Source organism: Schistocerca americana, chromosome 2 (genome assembly GCF_021461395.2).
Source record: "Schistocerca americana isolate TAMUIC-IGC-003095 chromosome 2, iqSchAmer2.1, whole genome shotgun sequence".
Classification (NCBI taxonomy): domain Eukaryota; kingdom Metazoa; phylum Arthropoda; class Insecta; order Orthoptera; family Acrididae; genus Schistocerca; species Schistocerca americana.
In genome coordinates, this window is record NC_060120.1 from 431,433,977 (window position 1) to 431,451,853 (window position 17,877).

The 17,877-nt window shown below is 41.5% G+C and overlaps 1 protein-coding gene across 1 annotated transcript in view; it reads left to right on the forward strand.

Moving 5' to 3' along the window:
- The first annotated feature begins 1,992 nt into the window (after window positions 1–1,992).
- LOC124595734 (juvenile hormone esterase-like) overlaps window positions 1,993–17,877 on the forward strand; it is a 130,739-nt gene continuing 114,854 nt past the window's right edge. Inside the window, exon 1 of the mRNA XM_047134609.1 lies at window positions 1,993–2,336. Coding sequence (XP_046990565.1) covers window positions 2,124–2,336 — 213 coding nt within the window. The 5' untranslated portion in view covers window positions 1,993–2,123. The remainder of the gene's footprint in view (window positions 2,337–17,877) is intronic.

Genomic DNA, 17,877 nt, shown 5'->3' on the forward strand with positions numbered 1-17,877 from the left:
TGACAAGAGAGTACGACAAATTGTCGAAACCGTTATCAAACTGTTTCTACTGCGCAGGCCGCAGCTCGAACAGCTAATGGGCAGTCAGAGACCACGGCAACTGGGAAAAAAATAGCACTTGAATGCCTTCGCGCAGTCGAAACGGTTCTAACCATAACTCGAACAGAAGAAGGAAGAAATCTGCATATTTTCTGATAGCCATGGAAGAGGCAGAGGAGGTTTTATGGCAAACATGCAGACGAAATACAAAGTAACTCGAACAGATGAACAGTAATATACGCTCTCGTTGACTTCGGCGTCGCCAACGCAGTGTATGCTGCTCTCTAGAATACTACCATTTGTCATCTGTGTGCGCCATATTATATCAGATTGAATTTTGTGTTAGGTCGTGTTATCGTATAAAAAAAAGTTTCCAGAACTTGGACTGCTACAATTGGGTTACCTTGAATTAAATACCTGTATGGGATGACATTGAAAGAACTTCTTCTCTAGTTAGCGAAACCGTGCATTATGTTCAATTTGCAGGAAATGTAATGTATGATGAGTACGTCAGTGTCGAACAGTTTGTAACCACTGAGAAAAACATTGAATGGACTGCTAACAACACTGTTCCAGGTCAAAGATGCGTTGAGATGATTTCTCATTTAAGCCAGAATCATGTGCCATTCTCAAATGTACTCAAACTACTGGATTTCCTTTTCTACCGTCCTGGCACTAATGCTGCTACTGAGAGGGTATTTTCCCACATGAACAATATATGGACAAGTAACAAAACACAGTTGGCTGTAGAAACCATGAAAGCAATGTTAGTAAGTAGAATAAATTATGATGAAACTTGTGTCGAGTTTTTTCATATGTTGTTGAAAAATACAGACTTGATAAAGAAAATTCACAGCACTTATAAATACAGTTGCCCTGATCACACTCATTCATCTTAGAAGGTATTAATAAAATGTAAATGTGCTTTTCTTTGCAACAAATTTAATTACATATATATATATATATATATATATATATACTAAGATGATATCAGTTCTTTCGGACATATCCGAAAGAACAGATATCGTATATACATATATATAGTTAAGGCTCACCGGCCACTTGACCATCTTCTTCTTCTGTGGAGATGCACAAACAGTGCCCGAACTCGAACGGGAATCGGCAATGCGCCGCGAGTAATGAGTATAATGGGCGGAAGCACTACGAATGTAGTGCGGGGTAATACGTTGAGAACGTGGGTTTCGCGAGAGGCGTGCCAGAGATAAATCCCTGCAGTCGCGCTATCTATTGTATCCCCGGTGGCTCAGATGGAGCGCCGGCACCGTAACTCAGCGTGTTCTGTCAGAGCGTGAGCTGCCCTCTGTAATAAAAGAAACTGAGTTAATGGATCAACGACCAACTGAAACGGGTGTCTTGCGACGTCCGCACCGACCAGATGGGGAAAAAAAAGATGGAGAGAGCGTCTGCCATGTAAGCAGGAGATCCCGGGTTCGAGTCCCGGTCGGGGCACACATCTTCATCTGTCCCAGTTGACGTATGTCAACGCCTGTAAGCAGCTAAGGGCGTTCATTTCATTGTAACAAATTTAATTGATATTTTGTATGTATTACATTTAATTGAAACCTGCTTCTCATATAATAAATAAATAAATAAATAAATATAGCCTATTTTGCAAAATTTTTAATGTGTCCCGGATTTGGGCCTAGGAAATATGTTAATGTCCCGAATTTGAGTCTAGAAAATATGGTCACCTTAGGTAATAAGCAATTACATAAATCCAACAATGTGAATTCCTGCCACTGCAGATTTGCCCTTAAGCCATTGCATTAGGTCTTTTAAAATCATTAGCGCGAAAGGTGTGTGTAAAGGCATGGGACGCCGACAATCATCGTCGTCGTAGCTGAGGTGAGACGTGCAGCTGTGAGCGCGGCAGCGGCTGGTTCCAAGAAGTGCCGGTAGATGTAGCACCGTACATCGCCTGCCAATGGCGTCATCTGTGATGAAATCTTTACTTACCCTAAGGCCACTCGATATATATCTGGCGTGAGAGCAGCAACGGCAGTAGGTTTGTGTGCCTGCGGTAGCGATAACGCTGAAGAGTGCGCAATAAACCAGCGTTGACCATGTGGGTGGGAAGCAAGAAGCTCGGCCGAAGTGCGTGGCGCTGCACGTCGGGCGTGCGGCAGGCCAGCGCCAAGGCCGGCGCGCCGGTGACGCTGCGCATACCGCAGGGCTCTCTGCGCGGCAAGACGCAGCTGACGCCGGCCGGCAGGGTGTTCCGCAGCTTCCTGCGCATCCCCTACGCGAAGCCTCCCGTCGGGAAGCTCAGGTTCCAGGTCAGTTCCCGCTTAACACCACACTGCGATAAACTACGGCTGGCTTCTCAGCTTATAAGGCGACCGTACGAACTTCCCCTCACCGATAAGACTCACATTGACAGGATGTGCAGCGCGCGACTTCGACAAGAGCATATGTAAACAGTAAGATACCACTCTCAGCCGTTTCCCAGAACATCGGTTTGGAAGGCGTATTTATATATTTTGTATGGTCGCTAATACTCGAAAAATCCGCAGCCGACCGTGTTAAGTGGTTAGCTTCAGTTCACTATCAGCATATCTTTTTTCTTCTTGTTGCCAAATAATTATAATGCCTGTGCAAACTGTCATTACTGAATGATTCATTTATTATTTTCATAATCTTTATCCTGAGAGAAAAAAGAAAAAAATTCGCAATGAAATTCGAAAAGAATGGCTACACAACAATCAGTACAGTCGTTTTATTTATATTATTTTATCTACATATCTACTCCGCAATCCACCATAAGGTGCGTGGCGGAGGGTACCTCGCACCACAACTAGCATCTTCTCTCCCTGTTCCACTCCGAAACAAAACGAGGGAAAAATGACTGCCTATATGCCTCTGCAAGAGCCCTAACTCTCCAATCTTATCTTTGTGGTCTCTCCGCGAAATATAAGTTGGCGGCAGTAAAATTATACTGCAGCTAGCCTCAAATGCTAGTTCTCTAAATTTCCTCAGTAGCGATTCACGAAAAGAACGCCTCCTTTCCTCTAGAGACTCCCACCCGAGTTCCTGAAGCATTTCCGTAACACTCGCGTGATGATCAAACCTACCAGTAACAAATCTAGCAGCCCGCCTCTGAATTGATTCTATGCTCTCCCTCAATCCGACCTGATAGGGATCCCAAACGCTCGAGCAGTACTCAAGAATAGATCGTATTAGTGTTTTATAAGCGGTCTCCTTTACAGATGAACCACATCTTCCCAAAATTCAACCAATGAACCGAAGACGACTATCCGCCTTCCCCACAACTGCCATTACATGCTTGTCCCACTTCATATCGCTCCGCAACCTTACGCCCAAATATTTAATCTACGTGACTGTGTCAAGCGCTACACTACTAATGGAGTGTTCAAACATTACAGGATTCTTTTTCCTATTCATCTGCATTAATTTACATTTACCTATATTTAGAGTTAGCTGCCATTACATCTACATGTGTTGCAAGTATAATGTGTGACTTATGGAGCACTGCACGAATCAGGAATAAGGCCACCTCTACCCTTAAGGAAGGCTAGGCAGCCGCCTAGGGCGGCAAAGGAGGGACAAAATTTATTTCAAATCAAACACTGAAAAAGTTGAGCAACTTGGATAATAAATGGAAAGGAGGAAAACGTACAATCCCGAACTGTTTTCAAAAGCTTACGGAACAGTCACTCCATAAATCTTTAGTCACATTGATGAAGTGGATGCTGTAAAAGATGAGATTTATTGCTCATTCTAGAATTATGTCTATAAAAACAGAAGCGGAATAACACCACGTTTATCCAGATGACCTTTTTTGATGCATCGGCGTGTCTCCAATAAGGATAGCATAATATCTAAATTAAAAAAATATATTCATTTGCACCAGAAAACATTTCCACATCTTTCGTAGATCATTTTCTTGCAATTCAATAAAATAAGTAGTTGGTGCCAAATTTGGTTGCACTGGTATATTCAGTTGAGTTCTAGTTTAGAATATTCAGCACATTCGAGCTATTTCAGTTATTTTGGTAAATTTCAAAAACTGAGGACAAAAAATAAGAAACCGAGGACATTTGTTGTCCTCCAACAGGTTTAAAGTAATTGAAGACATAGCACGAAAACTGAGGACTGTCCCCAGAAAATGAGGACGTGTGGTCGCCTGAGTTTAATGTACAAACATGTAATAGGAGACATGCACTGTTAATCCATTGGTGGTGGCGGATTTTTTTTTCTTTTTTTGGGGGGAGGGGGGTGGGGGATATCAAGTAGACCATGACAATAAAAAACAGGGCGCCTTAATTTTCAATCCTCGCCTACGGCGTCAAAACGCTTTTCAACCGCTCTTATCAGGATGCTATTTATCATAGACACATGGGAAACAGTAATTATTGCGACTTGTATTGAACGCCGAATCTTTGCATGCGCATGGGGTTTTCAAATTGTCTATTGCAAAACAAAACTGGGTTACATTTGTAAGCGGTCCTCGGTCATCACAGAGTTTCGCGGCGTAACACGCATATTTCTTGTTAGTAATACATGGGAATGAAATAAAGTATTGGAAGCGAGGTTTAATCTATAGATCTCGCGCACATGAAACTCAGCGCTTGCTCGGGCTGCGGAATACTTCGTTGTTACTGACCATACGAAGTATGCAAGTACGCGTAAAATGTTCAAACTCGATTTTTCTCGAAAACGGTTGAGAGTTGCACCTTGCTATTTAAATACGTTAAAGTACTAGTCGTCTCCTAAGCAGCCTGTCAATATGAATTAAGCCGATGAGGGAAGTTCGCAGGTCCCCTTGTTGGCTTGGCATCCCTCCAAGTGAATGTTATTCTTTACTGTGCCCTCACACGTCTAAATCAACGTTGGGGCCTTCTTAATTAGTTTTTCTGTACACATTATGCCTGTGCAGATATCACGAGATCTACCGAAGTAGAAGCACACTACCACACCAGAAGTCACAATCCACAATTCGAGATGAACGTTTTCTCTAGTGAGGATGGGGTTACAGGCAAATGATGATAGGGATAGAGAAAGAAGACGATGATTTAGCGTCCCATCGACGACGAGGCCGAAACAGGCGGGGCATTTGCCTCAATCAGTTTTGCGAGACCACAGGAGAATCTAAACCGTATGAGGGGATGCTGATTTCTACCTCGGTTAACCCAAATACAAGTCAGTGCCTTAACTACCTGACACATTCTCATATAGAAACATTGTCGATGCAGATAGTGTTTGCATGTATAGACAACTGGAGGTATAGTGATTGCATAAAAAATTACGCTAAGTCTTATTACAAATGTGACTTATAGGCGTTTGATTGGGCATCACGGTCTGATGATTGATCTCGCTTCCGAACGACTGCAAATGTTTCATAATTGGCACTTTGGACAAATGTGCTTCGATAATGGATGAATGAAATTCTTTGCCTTACTCGCTTAGATTATCGATAGCTCTCTCCGTTCTGACGACGCCATTTGATTGAACCGTACATCTCGAAATTTGTTTATTCATGCCACATATAACACCGAAAGTTCAACATTGTATATTTCTTCTGCTAACACTACCAGCAGCGTCGCCCAAGGCGAGGTTTAATTCATTGCGTCACGATGTACAAGCTATATGAAACATTCTAAGTAGATTTGCCAGCATTCTCAAAAATTTTAGAAAAAGTAATGTACAATCGGCTTTATAACGATCTTATCTCAAATAACGTACTGCCAAAGTCACAGTTTGGATTTCTAAAGGGTTCTGATATTGAGAAGGCTATCTGCACTTTCAGTGAAAATGTGCTTAATTCATTATACAATAAATTGCAGGCAACTGGTATTTTTTGTGATCTGTCAAAGGCATTTGACTGTGTAAATCACAATATCCTTTTAAATAAATTAGAATATTATAGTGTAACAGGAAATGCTGCAAAATGGTTCAAATCTTTTATATCTATGGCAGGAAACAAAGGGTGTTATTACGAAAGAGACATGTATCAAGCTATCAGGCGTCATCCAACTGGGAACTAATTACATGTGGGGTCCCACAAGGTTCCATTTTGGGGCCCTTAATTTTTCTTGTGTATATCAATGACCTTTCACCAGTAACATTACCAGATGCCAAGTTCGTTTTGTTTGCCGATGATACAAACATTGCAATAAATAGCAAATCAAGTGTAGTCTTAGAAAGATCAGCTAATAAAATATTTGTGGACATTAATCACTGGTTCCTAGCCAATTCTTTGTCACTAAACTTTGAAAAAACGCACTACATGCAGTTCAGGACTTGTATGGGGTGTCCCACGAGTATATGCCTAACATACGATGACAAGCAGATAGAAGAAGTGGACAGTGTTTAATTCTTGGGATTACAGCTTGATAATAAATTCAGCCAGGAGGAGCACACCACAGAACTGCTGAAGGGTCTTAACAAATCTCTATTTGCAATGCGAATTGTGTCAGACATAGAGGATATAAAAATGGAAAAGCTGGCGTGCTATTCTTATTTTCATTCCATAATGTCATAAATAAAAACATTGAAGTTCGCCGATGACATTGTAATTCTGCCAGAGACAGCAAAGGTCTTGGAAGAGCAGTTGAATGGAATGGACAGTGTCTTGAAAGGAGGATATAAGATGAACATAAACAAAAGCAAAACAAGGATAATGGAATGTAGTCGAATTAAGTCGGGTGATGCTGAGGGAATTAAATTAGGAAATGAGACACTTAAAGTAGTAAAAGAGTTTTGCTATTTGGGGAGCAAAATAACTGATGATGGTCGAAGTAGAGAGGATATAAAATGTAGACTGGCAATGGCAAGGAAAGCGTTTCTGACGAAGAGAAATTTGTAAACATCGAGTATAGATTTAAGTGTCAGGAAGTCGTTTCTGAAAGTGTTTGTATGGAGTGTAGCCATGTATGGAAGTGAAATATGGCCGATAAATATTTTGGACAAGAAGAGAATAGAAGCTTTCGAAATGTGGTGCTACAGAAGAATGCTGAAGATTAGATGGGTAGATCACGTAACTAATGAGGAGGTATTGAATAGAATTGGGGAGAAGAGGAGTTTGTGGCACAACTTGACAAGAAGAAGGGACTGGTTGGTAGGACATGTTTTGAGGCGTCAAGGGATCACAAATTTAGCATTGGAGGGCAGCGTGGTGGGTAAAAATCGTAGAGGGTGACCAAGAGATGAATACACTAAGCAGATTCAGAAGGATGTAGGTTGCAGTAAGTACTGGGAGATGAAGCAGCTTGCACAGGATAGAATAGCATGGAGAGCTGCATCAAACCAGTCTCAGGACTGAAGACAACAAAAACAACAATGTCATATGGTATTATTTTTTGGGGTAATTCATCAAGCCAAGCTAAAATCTTCCGGGCACAAAAACGTGCAGTACGAATTATATGTGGTGTGAACTCAAGAACATCCTGCAGAAGCCTGTTTAGGGAACTAGGGATACTAACTACTGCTTCCCAATATATTTATTGCTTAATTAAATTTGTCATTAAAAATGTATCACTTTTTCAAACCAACAGCTCAGTTCATGGAATCAACACTAGAAATAAGAATAATCTTCACAAGGATTTAAAGTCACTTAGTTTTGTACTAAAAGGCGTGCATTATTCAGGAACACACGTTTTCAATATATAACTTCTGCACAATTTCAGTGCAGTAATGCAGCAATGTGTTCATTGTGTGTGTGTGCGTGTGTGTGTGTGTGTGTGTGTGTGTGTGTGTGTGTGTGTAAGTACAATCTAACTTCTGCACCATTTCAGTGCAGTAATGTGTTCATTGTAAATAAGTATTATGGTAGTTGTATTACACGTTTATTACCTTATAAATAAATAAATTAACTTTATTTTAAATTCAGTGCATTAGTATTTGTAAAATGACTCTTTCATATAATGTTCATTAAAAAATGACGTTCATTCCACTTGGGACCTATGGAATGGTACATTAGCTTATTTGTTTTAATTGTAAATATTTATCATGTATTGTTGTTTTTCTGACATGTTCCACATCCTGGAGGACCTCCTCACTACGGATGAAATGGAATGAAAGTAAATCTAATCTAATCTAATACATTACTGAGATCGAACTGCGCGTCAGTCCATTGTCAATCGTGCTCGGCGTGTGGCTAAGTTACACATCTGACAGATAGCCGCCTGTCATGTGAAGATCAGAGTATCACAAAACAATGCAATGATGATGCATATCTAATGAAAACTGATTGGAAGACAGTTCCCTTACGCAACCAGGAATTTGTCTGTAGACAGGCTAAAAAGTAATAGTCTTACCAATGACCCTTGAGCCAAAATGTGTCAATACAACGTGAAATATTTTACTTATTACATATTTAACTATAAATTTTAACATCTCTTGCTCAAATATACTACTTTTTACAGGCAGTTTCAACGCGGTTGTAAACATTCATCTTCAATCTAATGGCGGGATATAATGCAAAGACTGTGGCGGATCTCCTATCAATACCTGCACGGTAACTCAGCGTGTTCGGTCAGAGGGTTAGCTGCCCTCTGTAATAAAGAAAACTGAATTAATGGACCAACGACGAACTGAAACTGGTGCTTGCGACGTCAGCCCCGAGCAGATACAACGAACTAAAACGAACAAAATCAATGAACTCTCGCATATACTAGGGCTATCCACGGCGCTGCTTATCTTCAATAAGTTTCACGATGTAAAACCCACTTCACGGAGATCCTACATAAAAAGGGGCTTGAATTAAATCCCCCAAGAAAGATCGCTATTTCTTTCTTTAATTTATTGGCTGTCGGGATGTGCCCATACATAAATCTCAATAGTGCAATGTCAATTTCGCCGATATGAACGTAAGGACAACACAACACTCAGTCCCCGAGTGGAGAAAATCTCCGATCTGGACGCGAAATCACCATTTATTAATCAATAAACCCGTAAATTATCAGACTCTGACTTCGCTCAGCAAGAGAAAAGTTCCTGATGACACTGATATTTTCAAAATTAAAGAACTCCAAGGAGTGTATGTAAATTTCAAAGAGTAAATCACTTAACTCGTACTCAAAACTTTTCTTCAATGTTACTTAGGTAAAACTCTTCAACGTAAACTGCAGCCAAGTAGATACACAAATCATACATGTCAGTCACTTCGAACTAACAGTGTAAATACCAATATCTTCTGTAACACAGCTTCGATTATATTCCATACATAATACATTCAATGCGGGCAGCTTTTCCCACATTAGCTAGTGTTAACTACTACAAGATCCATAGAACATGACAAGAACCATAGACCATATATAACATAGACCGCGCATAGACCCCTGCCTTGTTAACGCTTGAAACCAACATCTAAGTAACGTGACTCGGGACAGAAAGTTGAGTTCCTGTCATTGCACGCTGTGTGAAGTGAAACTGACAGTTAGTTTCTCTCATTTATAGCTGAAATCAAGCACTGATTGTTACAATTCAACGAACTGTAGTACATACAATTTCTCTCATTTATAGCTGAAATCAAACACTGATTTTGACAATTCAAGGAACTGTAGTACAACTCTTACACATGTAGTAGTGCAGTTAACTTGATTTCTCCGAAATTTCTGATGATAAAGCAAGTGGTTATCGTTTCTACATGTGGTCAAGTTGAAACACATTGACAGTTCTTATAACAAGCGACAGAATAACTTGTAGTTCACCGCTTCCACAGGAATGGAAGACAAAATAACAATTTCGAACGCAGCATTAATTTTCTAACGATTCAACAAGAATATATGCGAAACCCTTTAGTAGGCTTTTGTAAGAAAGAAAATCCGTTTACGTGCATAGTGCCAGGTACACAAAACAAGCACATACGTTTTCTGACTTTTGCTTAAGCCAGTACACATACCGAAACGATATCAAGAAAGGAAGCGTAATACATTACAAAATGTTGATTATACTGGTGTAGTGAGCTACGTATTAACGATATGTCCTCTCAAAAGCTTAGTCATTCACAAAGTTTTACATCCCAGGACCAACATCCATCCTAACTTTCAGCCTATGGAAATACCTCTGGAAGTATTGTAAAATAACTCACTTACAAAACTGAGATTTTCGTAACTTTACCTAATCTGTAGGATATAGTAAGACTTATCTGAGAATATATGGAACTGTTGATATCGATTTTTGTTCTTCGAAAGGTTTAGAGAGTCGTGACGCTGTGCCTTTTAACTGCCTGTTAGCTCTATGTAGCAGAGGTTTAGGGACATGGCTTTTAGGGGATACAGCTCTTACGGGTCTTCCGAAGGCTCCGTTTCTTCAGTCGAGGGTGTCCTACGAGTCTCCGCATAGTTTTCACATTTCACAGCATAGAACGAAATTGAATTAGCAGAGTGGCTGAATCTCCACATCAAATCCCTGTCTGTATATCTCCATAATGCTCTGATTCAACATCAATCGACGTTTACTATTAATATTTTGGTAGTTTTGTAGACAGCTTTTCTTTTCCTTTTTCTTTATGGCACTGGAAGTTCTATCCGCTTTAGGAAATGCATGCTAAGTTTATATATGTCTCGATAACTTGTCACTTTTAGTTGCTAAGAAATTGCCTTGATTACTGAGGGTGATCGCGGAATAAACTACGTAACTAGCAAAAGTCTTTTTTTACTTGATTTGTTGTGTTCTGGTGCACCCATCCACGATATAGACATCAATCGAGAACGAAAACAGTGCACATTGAGACAAAGGTAAAGACGTAATTTCAATCGGGCAATGTAGCTTTATGAGAACTTGTGTATCCATCGACGTTACATTTCCCGACACTTTAGGGAAACAAACCGTACTAAAAATGACGCGTTTTGGTGAAACATTTTATTTGGTGTGTCGCTTGAACTGCACTTTCTTCTTGTAATACGAAAAGCAATAAACACATAAATAAACGTACGGTTTCTCGGTTTGGTTCTCTTCGACAGTCACAACACAGGACCCGTGACGTCACGGAACATGATTATTGCGCCGCTCAAGCTCATAAACACCGCTGATTGAAAGCACACGAAAAACATTAAACGTGTCAAGTTTGGCACTGAAAACACGAAAAATATTAACCATGCCGTGAGCCTAACATACATCGCATTAAAGATATCTCGAAAACGGGTCATTTGTAGTACGGTTAGTTGGGGTAAAGAGTCGGGAACAGTAGTTGGCAGCTAAATTTGCCTCCTATAGATCTTACCATAATTCCAATCCCAAAGAAAGCAGGTGTTGACAGATGTGAAAATTACCGAACTATCAGTTTAATAAGTCACAGCTGCAAAATACTAACGCGAATTCTTTACAGACGAATGGAAAAACTGGTAGAAGCCGACCTCGGGGAAGATCAGTTTGGATTTCGTAGAAATGTTGGAACACGCGAGGCAATACTGACCTTACGACTTATCTTAGAAAATAGATTAAGGAAAGGCAAACCTACGTTTCTAGCATTTGTAGATTTAGAGAAAGCTTTTGACAATGTTGACTGGAATACTCTCTTTCGAATTCTGAAGGTGGCAGGGGTAAAATACAAGGAGCGAAAAGCTATTTACTATTTGTACAGAAACCAGATGGCAGTTATAAGAGTCGAGGGACATGAAAGGGAAGCAGTGGTTGGGAAGGGAGTGAGACAGAGTTGTATCTCTCCCCGATGTTATTCAATCTGTATATCGAGCAAGCAGTAAAGGAAACGAAAGAAAAATTCGGAATTGGTATTAAAATCCATGGAGAAGAAATAAAAACTTTAAAGTTCGCTGATGACATTGTAATTCTGTCAGAGACAGCAAAGGACTTGGAAGAGCAGTTGAACGGAATGGACAGTGTCTTGAAAGGAGGATATAAGATGAACATCAACAAAAGCAAAACGAGGATAATGGAATGTAGTCGAATTAAGTCGGGTGATGCTGAGGGAATTAGTTAGGAAACGAGACACTTAAAGTAGTAAAGGAGTTTTGCTATTTGGGAACCAAAATAGTTGATGATGGTCGAAGTAGAGAGGATATAAAATGTAGACTGGAAATGGCAAAGAAAGGGTTTCTGAAGAAGAGAAATTTGTTAACATCGAGTGTAGATTTAAGTGTCAGGAAGTCGTTTCTGAAAGTATTTGTATGGAGTGTAGCCACGTATGGAAGTGAAACATGGACGATAAACAGTTTGGACAAGAAGAGAATAGAAGCGTTCAAAATGTGGTGCTACAGAAGGGAATGCTGAAGATTAGATGGGTAGATCACATAACTAATGAGGAGGTATTGAATAGAACTGTGGAGAAGAGGAGTTTGTATCACAACTTGACAAGAAGAAGGGATCAGTTGCTAGGACATGTTCTGAGGCATCAATGGATCACAAATTTAGCATTCGAGGGCAGCGTGGAGGGTAAAAATCGTAGAGGGTAAAAATCGTAGAGGGAGACCAAGAGATGAATACACTAAGCAGATTCAGAAGGATGTAGGTTGCAGTAGGTACTGGGAGATGAAGAAGGTTGCACAGGATAGAATAGCATGGAGAGCTGCATCAAACCAGTCTCAGGACTGAAAACCACAACAACAACAGATCTTACCGTGTTCACTTTGGGTGTTGTTGAGTGGTTAATTACGAAACAGGCCGTAATGTTTTTAGAGAGCCCTGGCATCGTAGTTCCGACCGATATATACGTCAGCCTTCCCCAATAATGGGAACTTCGAGTCGCGCCTGTTTACTGAAAGATAGAAAATGAAGCCAACACACCTCATGCCAGCCCCTTATCTTATTCTCCCAGCTCCACAATCTCTGTTTACTTTGATAATATCAGCACTTCTCATGCAACGAACCAGCTGTACCTCCGTCAAGACCAATGAATAAAACCCGGGCTGTTACATGTTGCCACTTTCCTCTTTCTATCACCGAAAGAAACACTGATTGGGAAACATAATCGTAGCAACGTTTCCTAAAAGAAATTCCTGACTACATTAATTTTCCGTATTTTACTTAATGGTGAACCTGAACTCCAACCACAAAAGTTCGGAGGTTTTTCGGAAATATTTTCTGAGTATTTTGGTACAAAGGGCCTAATATCGTCGTTGGCTCGTTACAGGGTAATAGTATTTTGTATGATTTCTTACCCCTGTTTATCTTCGTATCTGTACTGCGGTTAAAATATCTGCACAAAAGTGCAAAAGTAGATGGATCTGCTATGTGTCTTGTTTGGAAACAAACTTGTTCCATTCAGTCATTGTACTTGCTGTTGACAACATTGACGCCCACTTCACTGCTCAGCCTCAACTTGCGTTTTGTACTGCTTGGTTCCACGGGGAGCGTTCAAAAAGTATTGCAACACATTTTATTTTCCTGGTCAATCTCGGTTGGAGAAATGCGGTATTTTTTGTGGAACATTGTGGAAAATATCCACTTCAGCCTCTGTAGCTTCATGAAGTTCCGACTGGTGTCGGCGCTATAAGTAGCCTTCAAAACGATGTTTGTAGGCCGGCCGGAGTGGCGAGCGGTTCTAGGCGGTACAGTCTGGAACCGCGCGACCGCTACGGTCGCAGGTTCGAATCCTGCCTCGGGCGTGGGTGTGAGTGATGTCCTTAGGTTAGTTAGGTTTAAGTAGTTCTATGTTCTAGGGGACTGATGACCTTAGAAGTTAAGTCCCATAGTGCTCAGAGCCATTTTTGAACAGCCCTCTAGCATCTGTTGATGCAATACTCATGTTTTATGTTGTGTGTTTTGATGATTGCATGAACAAGCTTTCGTAATGTTGTGATGGTGTGTTCAGTAAATATCCCTGAACAATCTCCGAAATTTTGTTGGTGGATTTCGGGTTTACCCTACTTGTACCCTAATCAAAATTTTAATGGTTACAGTCCTACCATCCAGTTGCACTGACGGGTGGAGTTTAAAATAATCAGTAAGGGAGAACGAAGAACTAGCAAAATTCTTGTTTGGCTGTAATGTCCGTGTTTGCTGTTTTGGGAAATGAGAAATGAAGGAGGAAGAAAAAGGAGTGAGGGGGAGAGTGAGAATATATGTAGAGTGGCTAGTAATGTTTAACAATCTGACTTAGGAGCGAAAATAGATGTAAGGCAAATTAAGAGTTGACAATTCCGTCGATATCGAAACATTGTGGATTCAGCCCTAAAGTAGTTTCGGCTGAATTGTGATAGTGGGGGTGAGAGTAGTCAGGTGTAGATTGGCTGAAGCAATTATCTGGGCTTTTATGCGAGGTGTGTAAGGAAAACCTGATTTAGTATAACCATATATGCGGTGTCTGTTATTTCGAAGGTGTCCGAAAATACAAAGACCACAGACATATACATCAGTAAGCGGCGATGACCAAAGATCCATTGCAGTTGTACATCAAGCCCGATCTCTTGCGGGAAACCAAATTGTCAGGTGAAGGGTTCATGGGATGGTGAACAGTAATGTGGAACAGACTGGGAATTTGGATCGAATGGAAAGCGTGTTCGGATGGCAAAGGCGGTAAGACGACATTTCGCGTTGAGCGGGAGATCCGGGTTCGAGTCCTGGCCCCGTAGATACCTTCACCCGTTGCCATTGATTCATTTCAGTGCCTGTCCGCCCTTGGTAGCTGAGTGGTCAATGGGATGGATTGTCATACCTAACGGCCCGGATTCAATTCCCGGCTGGGTCGGAGATTTCCTCCGCTCAGGGACTGGCTGTTGTGTGGTCCTTATCATCATCATGTCATCCCCATCGACACACAAGTCGCCGAAGTGCCGTCAACTCGTAAGACCAGGCGAAAGGTCCACCCGACGGGAGGCCCCTAGCCACACGGCATTTCCATTTCAGTGCCCACATGCGGCTAATGTCACTGAAAACCTTAGGTTAGTATAAACAGACTTGTATTTGATTCCAGATCCCCCCCCCGCATGCAAGTCCACTATTTTGACTCTTACAGCACGCGTCAATTCGGGCGCACCTTGCTATTACGATTTATACCACTTTTCCTAATTTTCAGGCTTCACCATCAGCTTGTAAAGTGGCAGTTTTCCTTTTGTCCCGTTTGCAGTGCAATTTGTTAGATAATTATGGTGATCGGCTGTAAGCAAAGTTGCTCAAGTGATTTACCTGATGCAGAAGTCAGCTGCTTTCTGCTAAATGATAGAGACAAGGCAATAATTTTTCTGACATACTGTGCAAGATTGCCATCAAATTCTGATGTTTCCACGTGTCATACCAGGGACAGTGATAACGTTCTGTATCATGTATGAAGTCCAATGTCCAAAAAAACTTAGATTACTAGTGAAACACTTGAACAATTGATGTAAGTCATAGACACATACAGACACACGATGTTATGCAACAATATACGGACTTTTACCTTGCGATCAATCAACACTTTTTGACCTTCAGACTTCTTTCTATTTCTTTCAAGGCACAGATTGTTTATCGCAAGTGAACCCGGAAAATCGACCACTAGCTAAATATATTCGAGAGCACCGCGTGGTGAGACCTGTCTGTCCTGGTTGAGATTGTGACTTGCAGAGTGCACCGTTTCGTTTATCTATCTATTTGTTTGTGTGCAGTTGCGGTTCACGATGAGAACGATGGCATCAGAACGATGCACTATGTCACTTTTGGCATGAATGGAGTAGGTTTACGGGCATAAAAAATGAAGTCTCTCAGTGTTCAGCAGAGGGGATCGACGGAAAGTACATAGAGTCGAAATAGTGAAAGCTACTTGCAACTTAATCAAGCTCTTACCGGTTATGAGATTTTGCAGATCTTATTTACTGCAACTGTTTCTTCGGTCATAAGCTTTGAACGTAAAACGATAGTGTTGTTGTAATTACTGACTTTCAGCTCTAAGAGAGACCTAATTCTAGTTCTATATTTAAAAAAGCACATGTACCTTACATACTGGTTTTCAAATGAAATATACTTTCAAAGATATTCGAATACTGCTGTTATTCGGTTAGTCGACCTATAACCAACTTATACTTATGAAAATAGAGCTACAACATATGTTTAAAAAGAGCGTACTAGGGGTATTAGCTCGGCAGCGCGATGGAGGGGCTGAGGGGCACGGATTCTGAGACGGGTAGCTAAGTGGTCAGTCTCCGTTATGAAGGAAGACTGAGGAGGAACGCCACATAATTTGTGATGTGATTCTACATGTGAAGATAAACCGAAAAACATCCTGTGAACATTTCCGATTTTCGATCGTTACGTAGCTAGGACAGGTTGAAGGCTACACACATCCATGAATGATTATGAAGACAAGTGTGAATATTACTTACTGAAATTCTGTGTAGGCCGTTGGTAGATAGAATAATGGTGGGACAGATGACTGAACCACCCTACAAGAGGCGTTCAAAAAGTCCCCCGCCATCTCAATGCGCTTGCCAACGCGTTGGAGGGTTTCTTATGTTGCACATCAAATATTATCTTGGCAGTCTTTAATTTGGCCACAAACTTTGGTGATGGGAGCGACAAGTTCTTCATGTGTATTCACCTTCGCCGGCCGGAGTGGCCGAGTGGTTCTAGGCGCTACAGTCTGGAACCGCGCGACCGCTACGGTCGCAGGTTCGAATCCTGCCTCGGGCATCGATGTGTGTGATGTCCTTAGGTTAGTTAGATTTAAGTAGTTTAAGTTCTAGGGGACTGATGACCTCAGATGTTAAGTCCGATAGTGCTCAGAGCCATTTGATTATTCACCTTCGTAGCGTAAGCATCGCCCTTCAATCAGTCCCATAAACAGAAGTCTAATGGGGTTAGGCTGGGTGACCTGGCCAGATAACGGGTCCACCACAGTCAATTCACTGTTGAGGAAACATTTTATTCAGATACTGATGTACTTGTCTGGTACAGTGAAACGGTGATCCATCATGTTTCGGGTACATCTGCCGTCGTTGATCTGATGTCACGTCTTCCAAAAGTGCAAGTCAATCTTCTGTTAGGATACGTGCATATGGTGCTGCTGTCACGCAGTTGGGCGGAACACAGGCCCCATCACCAGGCCATCAGTCATACCACATCAGGCGAGCACTGGGAACCTATCTTGGAATCTTGTTTCCCTAGTGTCGTGTGGGTTCTCCAACGCCCATGTATGAGAAATGCGAGTGTCCATGATACCAGTGCATATAAATGTAGCCCCATCTGTAAATAAAGTTTATTGCATGATTCTCTGTCTACAGCCAACCATTCACAAATTGTTGTCTGCTTACTGAGTCACCTGGATGCAGATGTTGCACAGGTTACACACGGCATGAGTACAACCACTTGGAATGTAACATACGCTGTACTCACATTTGTGGAATAACTAGCTCATGGCTAATGCGCCATGTACGGGTGATGGGGCTCCATTGTACTATTACAATAATGTTTCCCCTTTCGTCTACAAACTGGACGACCTCCCGTTCTGATACGTGTACAGTGGGCAGTGTTCCAGATTACTATCGCATTGAAAAACCCTGGGTAATACCCTAGCACATGGCGTTCGTCTGCTTGAATAATGTCTCTGGTATTCTGTCACAGCTGCAGCACGGGCACTGTCATAACAGCACCTGTATGCAAACATGTCTGCATATTCTGCATGGGTGAACATATGTGGCATGTTGCTATTCACGAACACAACAGACTTGCTCAATTAAACAACATCCAGGGACGACAAGCACTTGGCCTCACGGCTACTCACTGATCCCGTCCATGTTGCACAGTGGTTAAGCTTGCAGATGTTGCCTCGGTGCGACGTCACAGTGCTGCCATCTGTTGGAGAAACCCCACACCATCTTGCAGGACGGATCGTCGTTTGTCCTACCATCATTCTGTTCACCACATCGCCTCCACAGCATTTCAGTTAGTAATATTCACACTTTTCTGTATATACGTTCATGGATG